The sequence below is a fragment of the Xiphophorus couchianus genome, chromosome 20 (assembly GCF_001444195.1).
Source record: "Xiphophorus couchianus chromosome 20, X_couchianus-1.0, whole genome shotgun sequence".
In the NCBI taxonomy this organism is placed as follows: Eukaryota; Metazoa; Chordata; class Actinopteri; order Cyprinodontiformes; family Poeciliidae; genus Xiphophorus; species Xiphophorus couchianus.
In genome coordinates, this window is record NC_040247.1 from 14,390,502 (window position 1) to 14,410,130 (window position 19,629).

The 19,629-nt window shown below is 36.5% G+C and overlaps 2 protein-coding genes across 2 annotated transcripts; one reads left to right on the forward strand and one right to left on the reverse strand.

Annotated features, from left to right (window-relative positions):
- Window positions 1-1,613: 1,613 nt before the first annotated feature.
- On the forward strand, window positions 1,614-4,575 carry cav4a (caveolin 4a). Its single transcript, XM_028003994.1, has 3 exons — window positions 1,614-1,955; window positions 2,112-2,299; window positions 2,742-4,575. Exons 1-3 carry the CDS (start codon window positions 1,728-1,730, stop codon window positions 2,890-2,892), a joined length of 567 nt encoding a protein of 188 aa, XP_027859795.1. The 5' UTR covers window positions 1,614-1,727; the 3' UTR covers window positions 2,893-4,575.
- A 2,086-nt stretch (window positions 4,576-6,661) lies between these two features.
- Window positions 6,662-19,370, reverse strand: oxtrb (oxytocin receptor b). Its single transcript, XM_028003993.1, has 3 exons — window positions 19,292-19,370; window positions 18,093-19,176; window positions 6,662-12,118 (listed from the first exon to the last, which is right to left on the reverse strand). Exons 2-3 carry the CDS (start codon window positions 19,015-19,017, stop codon window positions 11,856-11,858), a joined length of 1,188 nt encoding a protein of 395 aa, XP_027859794.1. The 5' UTR covers window positions 19,018-19,176; window positions 19,292-19,370; the 3' UTR covers window positions 6,662-11,855.
- Window positions 19,371-19,629: the final 259 nt, after the last annotated feature.

The window sequence follows — 19,629 nt, forward strand, 5'->3', positions numbered from 1 at the left end:
ATTTTTTCCAAATGGAAATATCTTGCTTCTATTTCCTCTTATCAATTTGGGGATACAGTAAAATTAAGAGCACTCAAAGTGTAGCCTGTATGTTTTCATATGTGGCAACATTATTTTCAAGTCAAACTGAATACCTCACAATAATTTTGCATGAGCATCTACTGAATTAGTTCATTTTTGTGAGACTGAAAGGATAAAAGGCTGCAGAATAACCTAAATTTAAGTGGGTCTTTGTGTTCTAATAACGAGCTGTAAATGGGTCCAAAGGCTGAAGGAAGAGGAAAGGTCTTTTTAAATGTATGACATACAGTAGAAGGAGAAAATTTATGCAAACAAACAAACAAAAAAAACTATATGTGGAACGCAAGATTTTTCCAATGACAGCCTGATGTGATTTTCCAATGATACCACAGTGGGGAGCTGGTGGTGACACCGATCTTCCCTGTGAATTTCTTGGGTCCTGCTTGAGTATTTTTTATGCATGGATTTTACAAAGAGAGGACAGAAAATATGCTGATAAGTTGCAATATTTATTTACTTATTTATTATGATGTTCTGTTCTAGACATGCACAAAGTTTTCCTTTAGTGATATCTCTGACACAAATCAAAATAATGCCGTGATCACACTTTTAGGTAAAACCGTTGGGAGAGAGTTTTAGTATTTTCAAAGCATGAATACAAAATTGAGCAGAAAATAAAAATAGGATGTTCTAACTTATCAAATTCATGTACAGTATAAGTACTAGAAAATGTGAACTTATTGAGGTTGCCCCAAAAAGTGGGCAATTGTTTTAATAAGACCTAATTTTCTAAGCACAGACCTAAATCTAATTAGAAGATTAAGACATTTCTGTTTACACACTTTCTTAATTCAATCTGAGTTTTAGTGAGGAGATTTAGCCTCAATTTTGCAGGCACAACCAGCCTTCATGTAAAGCTGATTCTACATATTAAATCAGGCTGTTGAACACATACATATCCATGGCATACGTTTTAGATTTTCATTTGTTAAAAGCTCTGAAGACAATGTATCATTTCCTCTCACTTCATCAATTGTCCTGTTAAGAACCATCCATCCATCCATCCATCCATCCACCCTTGTCCCTAGTGGGGTCGGGAGGGGTGCTGGTGCCTATCGCCAGGGAATGTTTCGGGCGAGAGGCAGGGTACATCCTGGACAGGTCGCCAGTCTGTGCAGCCCCCTGTTAACAACTAAAGTATATAAATCACTTTGCATTTCCATTTTCACAGATGAAGTTCTAGATTCCCTCCACAAGTGGGCAGTATTGTCTCATACTTCAAGTGCCTGCCCTGCCTACTTGAACAAATAAATAAAAACAGGAGCTTATGAAATGAATAAAATCCCAGAACCTGCAAGACTTTGGTCAAGTACTTTATTATTGCCTCTGTATTTATGTGTACTGTACATTGTTTTTGTTTCCACAACTCCATTTAAACTACAGTGTTTCAGTGCTAACAGAGCCATGATCATGTTCAAAGTATTTATATCCTCCTCAACCCCTTCTTTCCTCCACACTGCACATGAAAATGATCTTCACTTGAAATACCAGCTGTAAATACCACCCAGGCCACTGTAACGTTCCCAATATAACCCCAGCGCTCAGCCAGCTGGAAGGGTCCGGTCAGTGGCCTTCTGTCTGGGCTGTTGGGATAGCGACAGGCGACCCTCTCTGCTCTCTTTGTTTTGTATTTATCCGGCATTTAAATGGATACCCTGAAGAAAGACGAAGATTCTGAGGAAGTGGAAATTGATCTTGAGGATTCCAGTGACCCTGAAGAGTCTGAAGATGGGGAGGAACCGCAGACGTTATGGAGAGCCCAACCCTCTCTGGATGAGGAGGAAAACATTCATACATCCACTCTGGTGGAAATCAGTGATACAAAACCACTGATAACTTCAAGGGATGCCCGAGGTGTCAATAACTGCCTCAAGGTAAAACAATCTTGCAGTAGTTTAGTAAAAATTGCCTATATTGATGTTTTTTGTATTTATAATTCAGCTAAATAATTTGATTAAAAAACTCCATTAACAGTGGACTTTCCCTAGCTTATTGTACATGATGACTGAATTATTCCTTTTGACTCAAAGGTAGGGTTTGAGGATGTGATAGCTGAGCCGCCATCAGTGCGTAGCGGGGACAGAGTTTGGATCTGGAGCAATGCTCTCTTTGAAGTGTCCAGGGTCTGGATTTACAGGATAGTCACCGCTTTTCTGGCCCTTCCCATGTCAGCTATCTCTGGTCTTTTGTTTGGCCTCCTCAGCTGCTTCCACATTTGGTAGGTTTATTTTTTCTGCTTCATTTAAGAAATTGTTTTAACGGTGTAACTTTTCAAAATAAAACAAATCAAAAATACAGTATTGTGAAAAAGTATTTGCCCCCTTGTCCCTTTGTTGCAGTAATGCTCAAGACTATTAAAATAACTGTAATATCAGACAAACAGTGTCTCAATGATGGTTTTTAATTTATTTATCAATAGATTAAATTATCATTTGAAAACTACAAATTCAGGTTGTTTTGGTTTTTCATTTCTGGAAAACATTAAAATGTGATAAAAAGCAACAAAATAACAAAAATCTGCTTGGAGGCAGATACTTTTACACAGCACTGTAAAGGGGAGGTTTAATTTGAGGTTTCTAAGGTTTATTTTTAAACATTAACTATATCTGGATGTTTTCAACTGAACTATGTAATGTTTGTGTTTTCCTTTTCTCCTACAGGATGATTCGTCCCTGTATTCATTGTGTCCTCATCGGTAATCGCTGGATACAGGGCTTCTGGGACATTATGCTGCAAGTTGTTGTGGTCCCATTCCTAACAAGTGCAGGAAAATGTTGCGGAAGTTTAGGTATACACCTGGCCAAAGAATGACCCAAGAGACAGACTGGACATGTTGATGATGTGGACAAAGTTCTGTTTATGTGGACTGAAACATAAGCAGTACCGACTTTTGACTGTTTAATAAAAATAGTATATACTGTGCCTGGAAAAAGTATTCATACCCCTTGAACTTTTTCTTACTTTGTCTTATTACAACAACATACTTCAATGAATTTAATCAGGATTTTGTGCTGCAGAGCATTTTTTGTAATACATATCTGAAAAGTGTGGTGTGTGTATTTAGACTTACAGTATGAGTCAATAGTTTGTACAATCACCTCCAGCTAAAATCCTAGCTGGCAAGTCTAGGTTGATACATCTCTTTTCTTATTTTCCCATTCACTCTGACCAGCTTCCCTGTCCCTACTTAAGCAGAGCATCCCTACCACATGATGCTGCCACCACCTTGGTGATGGTATGCTTTGGGTGAGGTACAATTTTAGTTTTCTCTCATATTGTGGCCATTAAGATCCATTTTTGGTCTCATATGGCCCAAATCCAGTCTCCTAATTTTTTCTGTGTCACCTACATGGCTTGTTGCAACCTGCAAACATTTCTTCCTTTGATTTTCTTATTGCCACTCTTCCATAAAGGCATGATATGTAGAGTGCAAACCAACTTGTTTACCTGTCAGCCAATTCTCCTACCCGTGATCTGGTTCTCTGCAGCTCCTCCAGAGTCACTAATGACTTTAAAGTCTCCAGCAACTTAATCCATGAGTTCCTGAGGATGTTTGTTCACTAACTTAAAGAACCATTTGAGGCCTTTCTAGATCATCAGCATTATATCACACACACACAGGTGGAGTATTTAGATTAGACTTCTGAAGAAGTTAGTTGCACATGATTTCATTTAGAAGTGTCAGAGTAAAGGGGGTTGTGTAAAGATGTACTCAGCACTTTTTCAGATTTTATTTGTTAAAACATAGCTTGGAACTTGTAAATGGCTTTTACTTACATTTTAAACTATGTTAAGCATAAATGACATACAATCTCAATAAGATTAATTAAGTGGAGTTCATGTGACAAAATATAAAAAAGTTCAAAGGATAATAGTTTGGCAAGGCATTATACGTTTTTCAGTGAAATACCTGAGAATGTGAAAAATGCTAATCTTTTTAGACCTTCATGTAGTTTATGCACTGATGTAATCCCTAAAAATCATGCCCACAGTCTGAAATCATGTTGATGACTCTTTGTATGAGACAGGCTGTACTTTTTCCCATCTGACATTAAAGTGGAGGTTCCAGTTATCACATTTTTCTATTTTAAGCATTTAAACAATGTTTTTATTTAACTTTGATTACATGATTGCATGAGTTACCTCCACCCAATCTGAAAAAGCTCCCTATTATGTTCCTCATAGGCGAGTTTTTCCACCACAGTTTACCATCCTTAAGGATCATAATGTTTTGCAGTCATACTCCAAACAAAGACAGAACATTGATGAGAACTAAACAGGAATTGGTTTCTTCATTGTGAAAATATATAAATGACATCCAGGATCCTTGAAGAAGCCTGAATAAATAGATTAAAGATGATTATTTTATCTACAAGAAGCATTTAGAGCTAGGCAGTAAATTATCAGCATTAATATCTTTCTCAGCACTTTCATGGGAGCCTACACAATAAATCTTGGAATATAATGTCATTTAATTAGTATTTTTTCATTGTCTGTCCAAAAGAAAAAAGTGACTTTTTCATGTATCATGGATTATCTTGCAGTTCAGTCCCTCTTTAATTTCAGTCTTCTGATGCAAAAGTGAGAGAACATTCTGCAGATTTCCAAGTTGAAAACACACAAGTACCATAATTATAAAGTTTAAAGATAAAAACTGCTTCAACTGCTCTTCATTGTCACTCTTCTACATCCACTGGCTTGTATTAATTGATTCTGATAGTTTAAATACCTTCTACAGTGCAGAAAATAGAGAAAATAAAGAAAAGTCAGAGAACAAGAAGGTGAGCTCAAATATTTGACAGGTACTGTATCCAGTTTCTCACTGTATGTGAGTTTGTCAGCAGGGCCTTGTCCTGAGATTAAATTTTTGCTTTCAGCTGTTCAGAGTGGCATTTCCTATGGAAGCTTGTTATTGTTGATACACAGGATTTCCCACATTCTGCAGCTGATAGAATACTACAGGGATCAACATTCAAACCAGGGTGCCTGACTCTATCATGATAGAAATAATATCTACATAAATGTGTGTATTTCACAGAAATGTATGATTTATTAACTCCTTTCTTATCCATCTGTCATTTGTGTTTTAATTGTAGAGCTAGACAAAGTCCTCCAATCTAACCTTCAACCAACCTATTGAATAGAATAACTCCATGTTTGAACATTTGAAAGTGAAAACAGTTCCAGCCTGGAGATAGTCATATTTACAGGAATAGATAGTTTACATTCTCCATCTTTCTCTAGTCTGGAGAATGTGGTCAAGGAAAGCTACAGACTACATTTTTGTAATACAGGCTGTCTGAAGTGACTCAACTCTTGTTTTATTACAAGTTTCCTTATGACGCATTTATCAGCATCCCCTGATCACTCATTTCCTGAAAGCTGAGGACTTCAGAGACTAAGGCTATGTTCACACTGTAGCCTGAAGTGGCCCAAATCCAATTTTTTTCCCATTATGTGACCTTAACCAAGCAAAAAAATAAAAAGAAGAAAGAAAAAAATTGATTTCACAAAAAATTGAAAATGAGCATTAATGCCTGTGATGTGAACATAACCTAAATCAAGAGAAACAGAACTAAAGAATCAGAAACAGTTTATAAACGGGATTTGGTTGGATAGTTTTTTTTTCTTTCCATCATTTTTCTTTACTGTGTTTGGGATATGCTTGCCAATTTGAGGTTAAGTTACGCCAATTTCTTTAAGTTCTCTTTTCAGTCAGTTCACTTGGTTGTAACTTGAAAGAGAGAAATCACCAAACTGAACCAGAACCAACAGTCTTACAGTCCCTGAGTCCTTGTGTCAGGAACCACAGCTGTGGTGCCAAGATTTTGCTGAGTTGAGAAATACAAAATACAGCTCATGGACTTGGATGAACAGAAGTCTTAGTTGCTTCCATAAGTGAGATAAAAGTTGATTCCAGACCAAACCAAGATGCTCAGTTCTTTTTATGGCTTCTGGTGATGGGAGAGAAAAGATCAAAGGCAGTTCTGAAACTTTTAATGTCTCTTTTTTTATTTGCTCCTCCTCTTTTGTTCTTAAATTCCATCACCTATTAAAACACAAAATTATAGGCTTTAAAACTTATTTTCTTTAAATTGTCAAGAGACATGCAATATTTAGGAAAATTAGACTTCAACTGAAATAACAATTTTATTGTTGAATTTCTTAACAAAAACACACCCTCTTAACTTTTATTAGTATATGTAGGTATTTTTGTTTTGTCTTTGTTTCATTTTCATCCTTCATTTAAACAATAGAAATATTATTGACTAATGTTGCATATCATTTTTGTGATGCTAAATTAATTTAATCTAAAGTGTACACAGAACTTCCATACCCTATTAAACATGAAATAACATTTGATTAGTGGGAAGGAAAGGAATCAATCTTTTAGGCTAAATAGTTTTATGAATTATGGAAGTGATTGATTTGTGTTTATCACATAGCTGAAAATATCTTATTAATGGTGAAATAAAATATCATAATTCTCATTTAAGGTCAACATAAGTGTGTGATTATCATCATCAAAAACACATTAACAGAGCTCTATATAGAGTTAAAAGGAAACTAGTTAAACAAGCAAGTTAAAATGGATTTCATTATGTTGAAAGATCAAGAGCAAATCCAATGTTAAATATCTTTCAGTTGTGAAATCAATTTTGTTTTTTTGCATCTGCACTGAAACCAACCAGACTCAATATTGCACATTTAATGTACACAGAATCCTGTTTATTAGGTGTGTCTCAGGTTTCTTAAAAGATGCATGTAAAGTGAAAAAAACAGAAAAGGAAAGGAAAAAAAATTGAGTCAGACAAGATAGAGATAAACAAATCCACAGTATATTCTTTTACTCTCGTAAGTTACACATTAAGATTTAAAGTAGGCTATGTGTGTACCTTTTTAAAAGTTGACACAATTTTCTGGTGGAAATATTTAATAAGAATCAACAAGCCCTGTTCTGCAACTTTTATCTGCAATCCTGCCCCGATACACCTGAATCCAATGATCAAACTTTTGTACAACTTGCAGACATGCCAAAGAGGTAATGCAGCCTTTTCATGCATGTGTGTTAGAGCAGAGCTGCATCCAAAAGTTGTAGGATAGTGGCAGTCAAGGACTGGAGTTGCTGACTCCCGATTTAATGTATGTGACTGGTGTTGATCAAAATAACACATAAGTGGAGAAACAGACTTCGTAATTGCTTTTAGGGGCTGGATTGAGCCACTCTATGTCTCTCTTCCAATGTTGTCCATAATTTGGGATAATTTCTTGAGCACTGAGCTACAATCCAAGTACACTTTTGTCACAAATTATAGTCAGAACCATTTCACTGCCGTAATTCTGGCTCGAAACGGGAGTGAAAGCTCAGTTATTTTAACAGGGTTTGGACATATGGGCCTGTCTCACTATTTTAAGTAAAATTTGGTCACTGACATACAGCTCATAACCACTAAAGCAAGCAAGTTCTGTATGAGAGGGACCACACAACACCTATTGTAAAAAAAATATTTTTCTGCAGTTTGAACACTAGCAGCCCTGGTTTTCTTCAGTAATGGTTTCATTTGTTGATCAAACTACTGCTGCTAAGATTATTTTAAATGTTTCCTTGTATATTGCTTTAAAATTGTTTTAAGACATTTTGATGGGTCCCTCTTTCATTTCTGTTGGAAGTATGAATAACTATGAGTTCAGCAATTTATATCCAGTCACATAAAATCTAAATTTGCGACATTAGGCTTTGAAAATCATGAAGGATGCCAATTGGATGTTCTATGTTTTGAGCTTTCGATTTCTGTCATAAGATGAGGCAATATATCACTATAAACCAGTTTTATGTATAAAAGAAAAACAGAGGAAAACAGTTCTCATCATTTCTGAGGTATAGCAATGTTTTGACCTGAAGTCAAGTCTGAATAAATGCAGGATGGTTAGACAAAATTCCTGAGTTTAGCCTTTGATCTGTCTAATCCCATTTAACCCGAATCATTAACCGGATGATTTATTTTCACACACAGGCACCCAAACAAATTGGCAGGATGGTTTTCTACAGAGCTTTGAGATGGCACTGACTGCAGATACCCATGCATAGACATTTAACCTTTTTTAGTGTTACGTTTTTTTATTGGACATTAGGCAAACCTCAGGAGAGAATATTCCTATTACATGTTTTCTGAGTTGTTTTGGCATATTTCACACATCATTCTGAAGATTTGTAAAATAGTGAATATCACAGAACATTTGGAGAAAACAGCACAAATGAGGAACTTGTTCAGATCCTTGGTCTGTATCTGAAAAATAAATATTTTTACCAGTCAACAGATCTGTGAAAACCAATGCCATATATCAAGGCTACAGGACACGATACTGGAAACGTTTTACCAGTATAAGTGTTTCAGATTTAAAGTTGGAAAACCATCAAAGTGACTTATACATTTGTATATTAATTAACAATTAAAAACAGATAATTACATACACAGTAACAGAAAAGAAAACAGCCTTTTTTGGTCTGATCTTAAATATTTTCTGTTTTAGGGTAGATGGGAATCTACAAACCATAATCTTTAATGTATTATTCATTATTTCTATTTACTAATAGAAAGACTAATGAAATAGATATTTTTTTAGGATTTTCTTTCTTACGTTCTTTAAATTCAGATGTTTATATTGGTTTACCTTTAAACAATTTACAAAAGTCCTGATGACTAATTAACCTATCAGGAGTTTCACAAAACAATAAAAAAAAATCTGGAGACACACCTGTGGATGTGTTTTGAGGTGATGATTCAAACACACTGCTTTCTTGTGTGAAAGTGAAATTAAAAAGAAGTCATGCAAAATATCAGGATGAAAACTGTGGCTCTCTGAAAGTCTGGTTCAGTTTTGGGTGCCTGAAGGTGCCAACTGCACACAAGTAAAAACAGCTTGGGATTGTCCAGCTGGACATTGGTGTTGTTCTGTGTCCCAGAGACAACATCTGTTTCGTTGCAAAATGTGTGAAACAATCTCTGAACAAAAGAAAATGACAATGTGAAGATGTAGGCCAAATCTGGTGAGAGGGGGGTTATTATCAACAACAAAACAAGTCCTGTGCTGACATGAGCTGAAAGGCGGCTCTATCAGAAAGAAGCCATTACTACAAAGGCAACATAAAAATTACTTTTTGAAGCCATGTCTTGTTGTCTGAGGAAACTGAAACTAAATAGTTGGGTCATAATTTCCATTGTCACATCTGCAGGAAAAAAGGATCAATCTTGCAACCCTAAGAACACCATCCAAACTGTGAAGTACAAGAATGACAGAGTTGTGTTGTTGGGATCTTGCTGCAAGAAGTAAACATCTGAAAACAGATTGCCTCAGGAGGAAGGAACATTCTGTGAAAATAATGACGCAACATCACTAGACAACAGGTGGAAAATTAAGGCCTGGGTCAGGATGGTATGACCCTGAACATACCATCACATTAGTTAGAGAGCTTTTCAGACAACAAAAGCAGGAAAGGTCATCACAAAGCTCCGATTTCACACCCTCAGAAAATTTGTGGACAGGGCTGAAAATGTGTGTGAGAGCAAAGCAGTCTCCAAATCTGACTCAGTTAGGAATGGGCCAAAATTTCAACTAGCTGCAATAAGCAGCAGGTGATAGGATATATATATATATAAAAAAGGACAAAAACCAAATAGGTTTGCGCATGAACAACTGCAAACTGGAATTTTATGAAATTATCATTTTCAAAACTACCAGCAAGTAGAAATAATTTTACTCTAATTTGAAATTAGAAAAGTTTAGTCTGATTTAATGTCAGTCAGTGAGAAAAAAGTTAATGTGCATGCAACAAATCTTTATAAAACCATTTGTGATTGGTTGAGTGAGTAAATGTAGTTCTGTTAGCAAGAATATAAATGAGCCAGTGCCACACATTCCCCTAGTCAAGTTTAACCTGAGAGCAATTCAAAGTGGTAGAAACTCTATATATTCTGAACACAATCATTGAGAGAATTTCAGAAGAAATGTTTGAAATATGCTTTATAGTTTTATGTAAATATTTCAACACCCTTAAATGCAAGATGAAATGGCAAGCTGGCCCGAAGAGAAATGCATTTGATCATCATTAAATGAGCAAATGTATGAAACAACCATCTATTGCTCATAAGAAACTGCATGAGTTTATAAAAGTATATGCAGAACAACAAATCAAAGAAGAAATAGTAGAAATAGTTAGCAACTGGACTTGGAAATTAAACAGGAAGTTTGTTCAGTTTCAATTGTTTTAAGAGAAATGTGCAAAAGCAACTGAGAAAAACTATATAAAAAATATTAACAATGTGGATCAGCATCTATGGTAAACTTTCTTTAAGTTGTATACACACCAGGATAGACTTTTGTTTGTGTGTTTGGTCTGGACCAACAGCGGACTTTATTTATTCTTTTTCCTTCGATTTGCTTTCTCATTGTCCTTTTTTTGCAAGTGGACTACTCTTTATAGACAAATCAACTTGGGCGAAGACCCCACTGGCCAGAAATGACAGGGGTTGGAACAGAGGACAGACCCGAAAAAAAAAAAAAGAACTCTGGAAGTCCTGCTTGCTGCATTTCTGTTGTGCACATTTGTGCTGTTATTAGAACTGTAATACCATTTAAAACGTAAGGAGCAGTTCAAACAATGAAGGATTTACAATGTGATATTCCAAATTTTGGAACGGTGTCCACAAGTGTGTGGTGGAAGCTGAATTAGATGCTCTGAGTGCCCTGGCCCACAACATACTGGCAGCAGCAAACAGGCGATTAGGTACGATTTCAGTACACGTTGTAGTAGCAACACTGAAGGGCTCATTTTTACCATAATTCCCAGCAATGGTGACTGTTAGCAAGAATACCTGTATAATGAGTCCAAAATGTCGTGTGTGTCCTGTTGTTGGTTCATATTGAGGCCGGTCTGTGTTCACACTTGAAGGGAAATGCACCAGAGTTTGTTTTGAGAACACCTCAAAAAGTGGGTCTAGGTCCACTTGTTTAGTCTGCACCAGAGTTCGCTTGAGTGTATTCACACCTGAACAAAAGGTTTAGACCAACGGGGGAAACATATTCTGGTCCGTATATAGTGGGCCGAATGTGTCAGGTGTGAATACACCCTTAAACTATAAAACTGAAGTACAAAAACACTGTAAACAAATATAAAGAATGTTTACAGTTGTTTAACCTTAGATAGTAGACACGTCTCGTTAATTAAACATCCAGTATGTAATATTTTGTCCTATTTTGTCATCTCACAGATATATATGTTTGAACATGCCACAGTAAACAACAACATACATTAATTATTTTCCTCCTACTCATTCTGTGGCCAAAGATAGAAATGAAAGCCACCAAGTCAGTCTGTTCAAAGCAACAACAGGAAAAGTTTTTTTGGCATCTTCGATTAAAGTCTGGTCCATCCTGTCTGGTCCTGTCAGAGCTGACTGCAGCCGTGAGCGAACATTTGAACACATCCTGCTAAATTTAAATGTGCTCTGGTTAGAACTTCACTTTGCAGCTCATTTAGTTCACATTTTGGACACAATGGCATTTTGTTCTACTTTCTGTTATCACAGGGTCCAGGGCTGTTTCCGGACAGGAGGTTTATGTTCTCTGTTTGGCTTAATTTAATACAGCTGACAACAAGCATTGTGCCATGGCGAGCTCAGCTCTGCTGTAGCTGATTAAATGCCTCAACCAAGGCCTTGCATGATTGCTGGATCAAGTCAACCACGGGAAGCTTAAGATGGCTCCCTGCCGGCTCATTGCGCGGGCCCCCCTGTGCTGGAAGTGTGAGTCAAACTCCTCATACTGCTGCCGTTCTTGATGACGAAAGTGGAGGAGCCACTTTTGTGCCTGCACTGCTGATCGCAGCGGCAGGAAGAGTCCGCCAGATAGTGTCTGCAGCAACAGAAGAAGCTCCGCATCAGGTCGTGAAACAGGTGACCAGCAAAGAACATGTAGATCCAGGGATTACAGCAGCTGTTGAGGCTAGCAAGCAACATGGAGATGATGAAGGCCATGTCTACAGGGAAAGAAAAACTATAGTCAGTCAAAAGGAAAGCATTTAAAACAACAAACACCATTTTACTAAACAAAAATAGAAAAGAAAAACCTGCCTATATTTCAATAACGGCAATATATAATATGGTTTGGAAATTATGGGGTAGTGACGGGGTATTAACACAGAACTTATGGACACTTGTGGGCTACTTAGAAAGTATGGGTATATGCATGCAACTTCACAAGATGAAAATTTAGGACATCTTATTAATTTAACAGTTAATTTTAATACATAGTCACACTGATTTCTAATTCAACTAATTTATAATCTGCAAAAAAGAAATTAAGTTTCAATTTCACAGATCTTGACAATATTCTATTACAAAATAGATTCTATTCTGTTCTAGCTCAAATTTATGTTCAATATCCATGCATCTAAATATCAGAAAAACATTCAGGTTTTGCTAGAATGTCCTATTTCTTCCCCATGCCAATATAGATAATCTTTGCTTTAGCTGAAAAATAAAGAACATTACATGTCATCAACTGTCTCCGAATGTATGTTTTATGCTTTATTTGACACGCTCAACAAACCACTGGCAGATGCTCACTCTGTTGTTCAGATCTGCTGAATCCGCTTCACATGTTTAGGAAACAGGGTGTGAATAATTTCACCAGACTAACTGATGCACTGAAACTAAATGGTTTTAGAAAAGGTTGTAAAGGTTCTTTTCATCATCTTTAACTATTTTTGCTATATTGCTTCTTGTTAAAACTACTATAAACTATCCATATGCCTAATTATGTTTAATTATGTTAGGAAAAAAACCACTGCCTTTCATCCTGGCATAAGATTTTTTTTTCAGGAATAGCATAAAATGTGCACTGCACTATCACCTCCATCTATGCACCACCTTGCCAGAATAGGTAGGAGTGTGACTGCTCCTACCTATACTGCCCCAGAGTTACAACTTTGTTCTACATAATAGTTTTCAGATTTTTGATACATTCCTATTTTATATTCAACAAAATGTTATCTAGACAATATAGAAACTGAATTACAGCTTTATGAATTAAAAAAAAGTTATTTGGAAGGGACTTTGACCTTTTTTTCATTTATCAAATAGTGAGCAGAGGAACTTGCCTGACACAGGGGTAAGCCTTGTGTGACCAATGGAGTCACAGTACAAAATCAACCCACTCCAGACCTGCATATCCTAATAAATAAGATCTCAGTAAAATACATTTGTAACCACACAAATGCTTTTGTATGTCTGCAACACAATGTCCAACAAATTACTGTTTCTCTGAATGATTATTTTGTTTTTACTGTAGACATTTAGCTGTGATAAAATATTATAGAAGTAAACATGGTTTAGCTTGTTTTAAATGTATTTAATATTTAAAGATTTCACATGTACACATGTGCAGTAAAACTAGGCAGTTTTTATCTCCCCGTTTGATATATCTCCCTTCTTGTTGGGACTGAAATCGCTTTTCATTTAGAAATATACGAACCCCCACATTAGACACCCTCCAAAACATTCAGGATTAATAAAAACATAAAAGGTTAATGGATGCCGAAAAGAGGATCGTCAAGCTGACACAGAGATGATGAATGGGTTTTTAAAAGAGGCTGCCCTGTACGGGAAAAAAAGCACCTTATTTTCCCATCCACTCAGCCAATTACATATATAGCTGCAGAGCACATTGAGGCAGAAAGTAGCTCGAACAGTGGAAAATGGACGACTTCCAAATATTTTTTTTCTTCTTCTCTGAATCGTTAATGGGGTGTGGGAGATTTAGTACTTATTGTCTTTTTCACCCCTCAAGTGCTGAGCGGCTCTTTTCCTGCCTGACTCTGACTCCCTACAGGACCGGGCTTTCTGCTCAAAGCTCTGCTTTATGCTGTGTTTAAAAAATGACCCGAAAGTATGAGAGGAGTTTGTTTAAGACATAAGTCAAACAGCTTGTCCAAAGCTGAAAGACTATTTGGTGCAGGATGTCATGGAAATATGGAATGCAGTTCTTTTAAATTCCCAAAATTGGGAGAGTGTGAAGGTTTTTATTTTCACCCAAGCTTCTGGGATCTTATTAACAAAACAACAACATTATGGTACGCTGTTTTTAAAAAAAATTATTTATCTATGACTTTTAACAACTTAATGAAGGAGAAAGAAAAATCTGTTTGTTAAAAGAAGCACTAAAACAATCCTTTGCAAGTTAATAAAAATATTTTTCCTCTATCAATTTGGTTCCACAATCTTACAATTTTAGTGATGTCCAGGCCACCTAGTTAAGAGCTAAATTTTTTATAATTTGATCAAAAACATTTGCCTACTAAACTTACACCCATCTCAACAAAGAGTGGAATAACCTCAAAGAATCTGCAGGAAATTTGAAAGCACAGGCTCAGTTATCCACACTTCTGCACCAAGATTTAGAATGAGACCTACTTTTGAAACTGGTTAAATTGCATCTATCCATCCATTGTCTATATCCAGCTGGAAACCTAGCTAGCAGTCATGTCCTTATTCTATGGAAGGAAGCTGGAGTACCCAGAGAGAACCCAAAAATGCACAGGGAGAGCATGCATTTCCATTTAGAAAGTCCCCAGGCTGGGATTTGAACCCAGGACCTCATTGTGAGCTGACATCTACCAACACCACTTTGCTTGTTTTCCTAAAGTAAATGTTATTTATTGTTGCAGGACAAAGCAGAATAAAATACACTGCTTGTATTTAAGCTTAAGATGGGTGGAAGTTTTACAACCATAGAATTTATATTCATGCTTAAATTTTCTGACTTATTAGTATGAAAATTGTTTTAATAGAACAACAGTCACAAAAAAATGTATTCATAGTAAATAATTTGCATGGACAGATTAATTTGATAATGTTACTGTTTTTGTAATCCACAAAATAATAATGCAGCAGTCCAAGTTATACACTTGCCCTCCATATTCAGAGTTCTTTCTTCACAGCCACAGACCAGAATGATGAAGGCAACGAGGTATTTAATGTCCTGCCAGAGGACATTTTGAAGCGTGGAGAGTCTCAATAACTAATCTATTTTCTACTAAGTCTTCCACATGCAATTATAGACAAAAAAGACACATTCCCAACCCAGATATATCTCAAGATCCCCATTGAATTGGAGTTTTAATTAGTTTATTAAAAGAAGAAAGCACATTTTGATTTGCATTCCAGACGTCTCATGATTCAAGAAAAAAACTAAAGGTGATGAGGGTTTTTCAGTAGCTGCCCAAAGTCTGTTTAATGGTTTGTATCAAAATATGCGCTGCAGAGACTGTACAGACTTTTAATCTCTTTTTAGTCATCTTTTTTTAGGGACTTTTACTTCAAGTTGAGTGTCAGACCTGAAGAGAGTTTATACAACATATAGTACTTTTATTCAGTTGTTCTTTTGTATTGTTAATTTTGTTTTAGGATATTTCCAATCCATATCCATTTCATATCTTGTCTCACTTGGCTGTGAAGTGCTCTTTTAAACATTTGTTGTTTTAAAATGTACTATATAAATAACATCGACATTACCCTGAAGTGCAAAATGAATGATTTTTGTGTGTTGTATGATGAACTTGCAACCTGTTCAGAAAGTAGCCAATCTTTGGCACATTGGAAACAGAGATAACAATAAGCAGGCAAAGGAGGCCGTGAGAAATTGGTACAAGTAGTTGGATTAAAAAAGTTACCGATTGTGATCGTCTAACAAACTCATGGCAGAAACTAAATGCTGATTGTTCACATAAAGCCATCTACAGGGGAAGCTACAGTACATCCAGTATCTTATTCTGCAAACTAGGGTTCTTGTGGTGAGACATTATGACATCAGATCTTTTATTAGTAAAACATTACATTGCTTCTCATAAAAGTCACATTCATAGTAGAAAGTGCAATCCAGTTAGTCAGTATGTGATTTTGTCTGGTGAAGTACAGTTAAGCCTAAAATTATTCATACCTCTGGCAAATTTAGATGTAAAATAATTTTAATTCAACCCTCAAGTTAACGTCTGGTTGAAAATGAGAAATAAAACAAATGTAGTAAAAGAAGTATTACTTTATAGAATAAGTTTTAATTAATATTTTGTCATCAAAGCTTATTCTTAGCATTTTCAACATTTATAGCAAAAATATTTACTGGCATTACAGGAATCAAGCTATTCTTATCATTACTGTCCATCTCGTTGCCTGTTTCCACTGTTTTATTATTGATTATGAGTCTTCGAGGTTAGAAGGCCTCCTTGTCATCACCCTAATCTGTAGCTCTCTCCACACATTCTCTATCAGATTCATGTTGGGACTCTGACTGGGTCTCTCCAAAAGGTTCACATTTATTCCAGTTAGAAAAAAGATTTCTTGAAACCTAAATGTACCAGGGGTTTGATGAATTTTAACTGGAGTAGAGTTTCTTATCAATAAACTGATAACTAAATAAATATTGGCCAATTATTATTTCAATAGGTCACTATACAAGCAGACATGTAATAGACAAACAAAGCCCTCTAATTTGTTTTGTTAGACAATAAACAACTTCAAAAGTAAATTATCTCCAGCTACATTAACAAAATCAAATAAGAAAAACAATGGAGCCTCTTTTTTGCAATCAAGCTGCCTAATATCATCAGTCTTTGAATAAATATGTTTCTAGTTTTTTTTCTTGAAGATGGAGTAGGATTGTATCATGTTCAGTTTTTCATCAGACTGCTGTGTTACATCTTCCTACCAGTACTGAATTAAATTGTCTTGTGAGTCTGAACTGCTGTTTGCTTACATGCATCATCGTTCATCATTGCTCGTTATTCACAATCCAAAATACAAACCTGACATAATTCAACAATAAACAGACGAAAAAAAACACATTCTAATATTTATGAAGCCTTTATTCTACTTGTACAAACTGAGAAAGTGGGCATTTTTATTCTTTTTGGACATTAGGAGCACCAAAGAATTAGACAAATGGATACCTGAAATCTGGACTGGACTATTCAAGGCTGATAGTCCTTAAAGTATTTGTAAAATATAAATTAAAAAAATTGAATCCTCAAAAGAGACAATTCTTAATTTTCTCAAAAATATTAACAGAATCTCATATTGTTCTTGGGAAACCAAGAATTGTTACATCTTATGAGTTTAATTGATCTTTATTCTCCTCCTGCAGACCTGAATAGATTGTAACATTCATAAAAAAGGCAAAAGAGGAAAGAATGTCTGTAGGTCTTTCAGAAACTACAGATTTTAATTGAATTTTTTTTTTTACATAGAGGAAACTAAGCTACTCTTGTTTTAGGATGATGCCATCATAAGTTTATTTAGAATGAACTCTGCACAAATCATTTTGTGCAGCTCTTCAGATATTTATAACAGAATAATTTTGAAAGGGTTTAATATATAAATCTGCAACAGAACAAGAACTTATGCAACTTTCCAAAGTGGTTCAATTTAAAGGTTGTGGAGCACATCTGCTTTGCTGCTCATGTCCTCTTTCATAGCAATAGGAGAAGAAAGTATGAAAAAAAAGTTTAAATGGATATTATATAAGCTACTACTTGAAACAGAACCTTTTGATTCACTGGTTCCCAGTGGTTTTAAAGACTGATAAGGGTTGTAAGTGACATTCTCATTCATCTGGTTTCACTCCTGGGAAGTCTGGATTTAATAATCTTTGTGTAGTTCTCAAAGAAACAGGGAATGCTCATGCATTCCAAGAGATATTTCTGACAATGACCTTTGCATGCAAAAAGTATTTAGTGCTGAAATATTATCTGCCAAGGGTTTATGGACAACACATTTTTAGTGCCATGAATCAAAAATGAATACAACATTCTGCTCCTGTGTGAGGAAGCTTTACTTCCTCACACAGTAGCAGGGAAATAAAGCTGTCAGCCAGTGTATTTAGTCATTAATATATCTACAAAATGATGTATTTATCTTCTCTCTTGTGCCTTTTTGGAAAACAGACGAATGCGATTTTACCTTCTCTTGGTGCAGCAGGATCCCATGCAGACCACATCTGGACAAAGAAAAAAGGAGTCCAGCACACAATATATGCAATGACCACCACAAATGTCATTTTCACGGTGCGGATCTTGGCTTTAGAAATTAGTCTGACGCTGCTCACGCGTGACAGTGGATGTGCGCCCTTGGATGGCCTCGGTGTGAGAGCCAAAACATGATCCCTCCTGGTTTTCATGTTGATATTCTGCCATATTTTAAAACATATCAGACCGTAGCAGATGCTTAATATCGCTACTGGAAGAATGTAAATGCTCAGACTCATCCATGTGATGTAGGCTTTGGCACCCCAGGGTTGCACGAAGTCCCCCCAGCAGTCGTAAACGCCATTCCCGACCTCCCTGAGAGAAAAGATGTAGGCTTGTGGGGTACTGAAAATCAGACTGAGGATCCAAGATGCGATCACACAGAAGCGATCTTTCCCCTTGTGCACCGAGCGAAGCGGCTGGCAGATCGCTAAGCATCTATCGATGGACATCAAGACCAGCATGTAGGTTGACGCAAACATGCCAACAACCTGGAGGTATTTAACCAGCCTGCAAAGGAAATCAGGTCCGTAAAAACGAAAGGTTATGTCCCAGATGAGCTGCGGCAGGACCTGGAACACCGCCACAACAAGATCTGCGATGCTCAGGTGCTTCATGAAGTAATACATCCGAGAATGGCTGTGCTTGGTGGTATGGATAGCCCACAAGACGCACAGGTTGCCGGTCAGAGCGAGCAGCAGCACCAGAACCAGGACAGTAACTTCCACTTTGGCTACTTCTTCATTTCGCTTTAAGGGATTTACCGTGTTGTTCCCTATATTGGTGATGTTTAAATAACTGGAATTGTACCAGGAACCGTTCTGAGCCCAAGCATCCTGTGTGCGTAAAAGTTCCTCCATCGTGCGCACTAGCGTCAGATTTTGTGGAGTCAGCGGTCACATCACACACGCGGAGTTAGGGCTGCAGTCAGTCGATGTAGATTTTAGATGTCATCCATTAAACGTTACTTTGTTCTCTCTTGGTTTAATAGCTATATCTCCCCAAAGTTGGGCTGTCGTCTGAAGGAGAAACAACGAGATTAGAAACTTGCATTGCTTCAGACTCTTCAAAACCAAATAAAGAAATTTATATAAATAAATAAAATTAAGGAATTTGTGGTAAAAAGAAACTCACCCGGGAGATAATCTGCCGCGTTTCTTTCTTATGGTCTGCAGTCTGCTTCTCTCTCTGCGTCCAGCTGGATCTGTTCTGGTCTGTGCATCCCACTACTGTCTGTGCAGATCCCCTTCCGTCTTTTTATTTTCACCGGAAGGAAACTGCCGTGGTTGTGTACAGTCTTCACATTACTTCACGTTGTATTATTTCAAATCTACTGACCCTGTTTGTGTTCCCATTTCCCAAAATATGTGGGCTACTTTACACGACATTACCTCTCTATTGTTATCTCATGACGCTACCATTATGGGCTTAGCAGCTGCCTCCAATTATTAACTGGTGAAAAGTAAAACAAA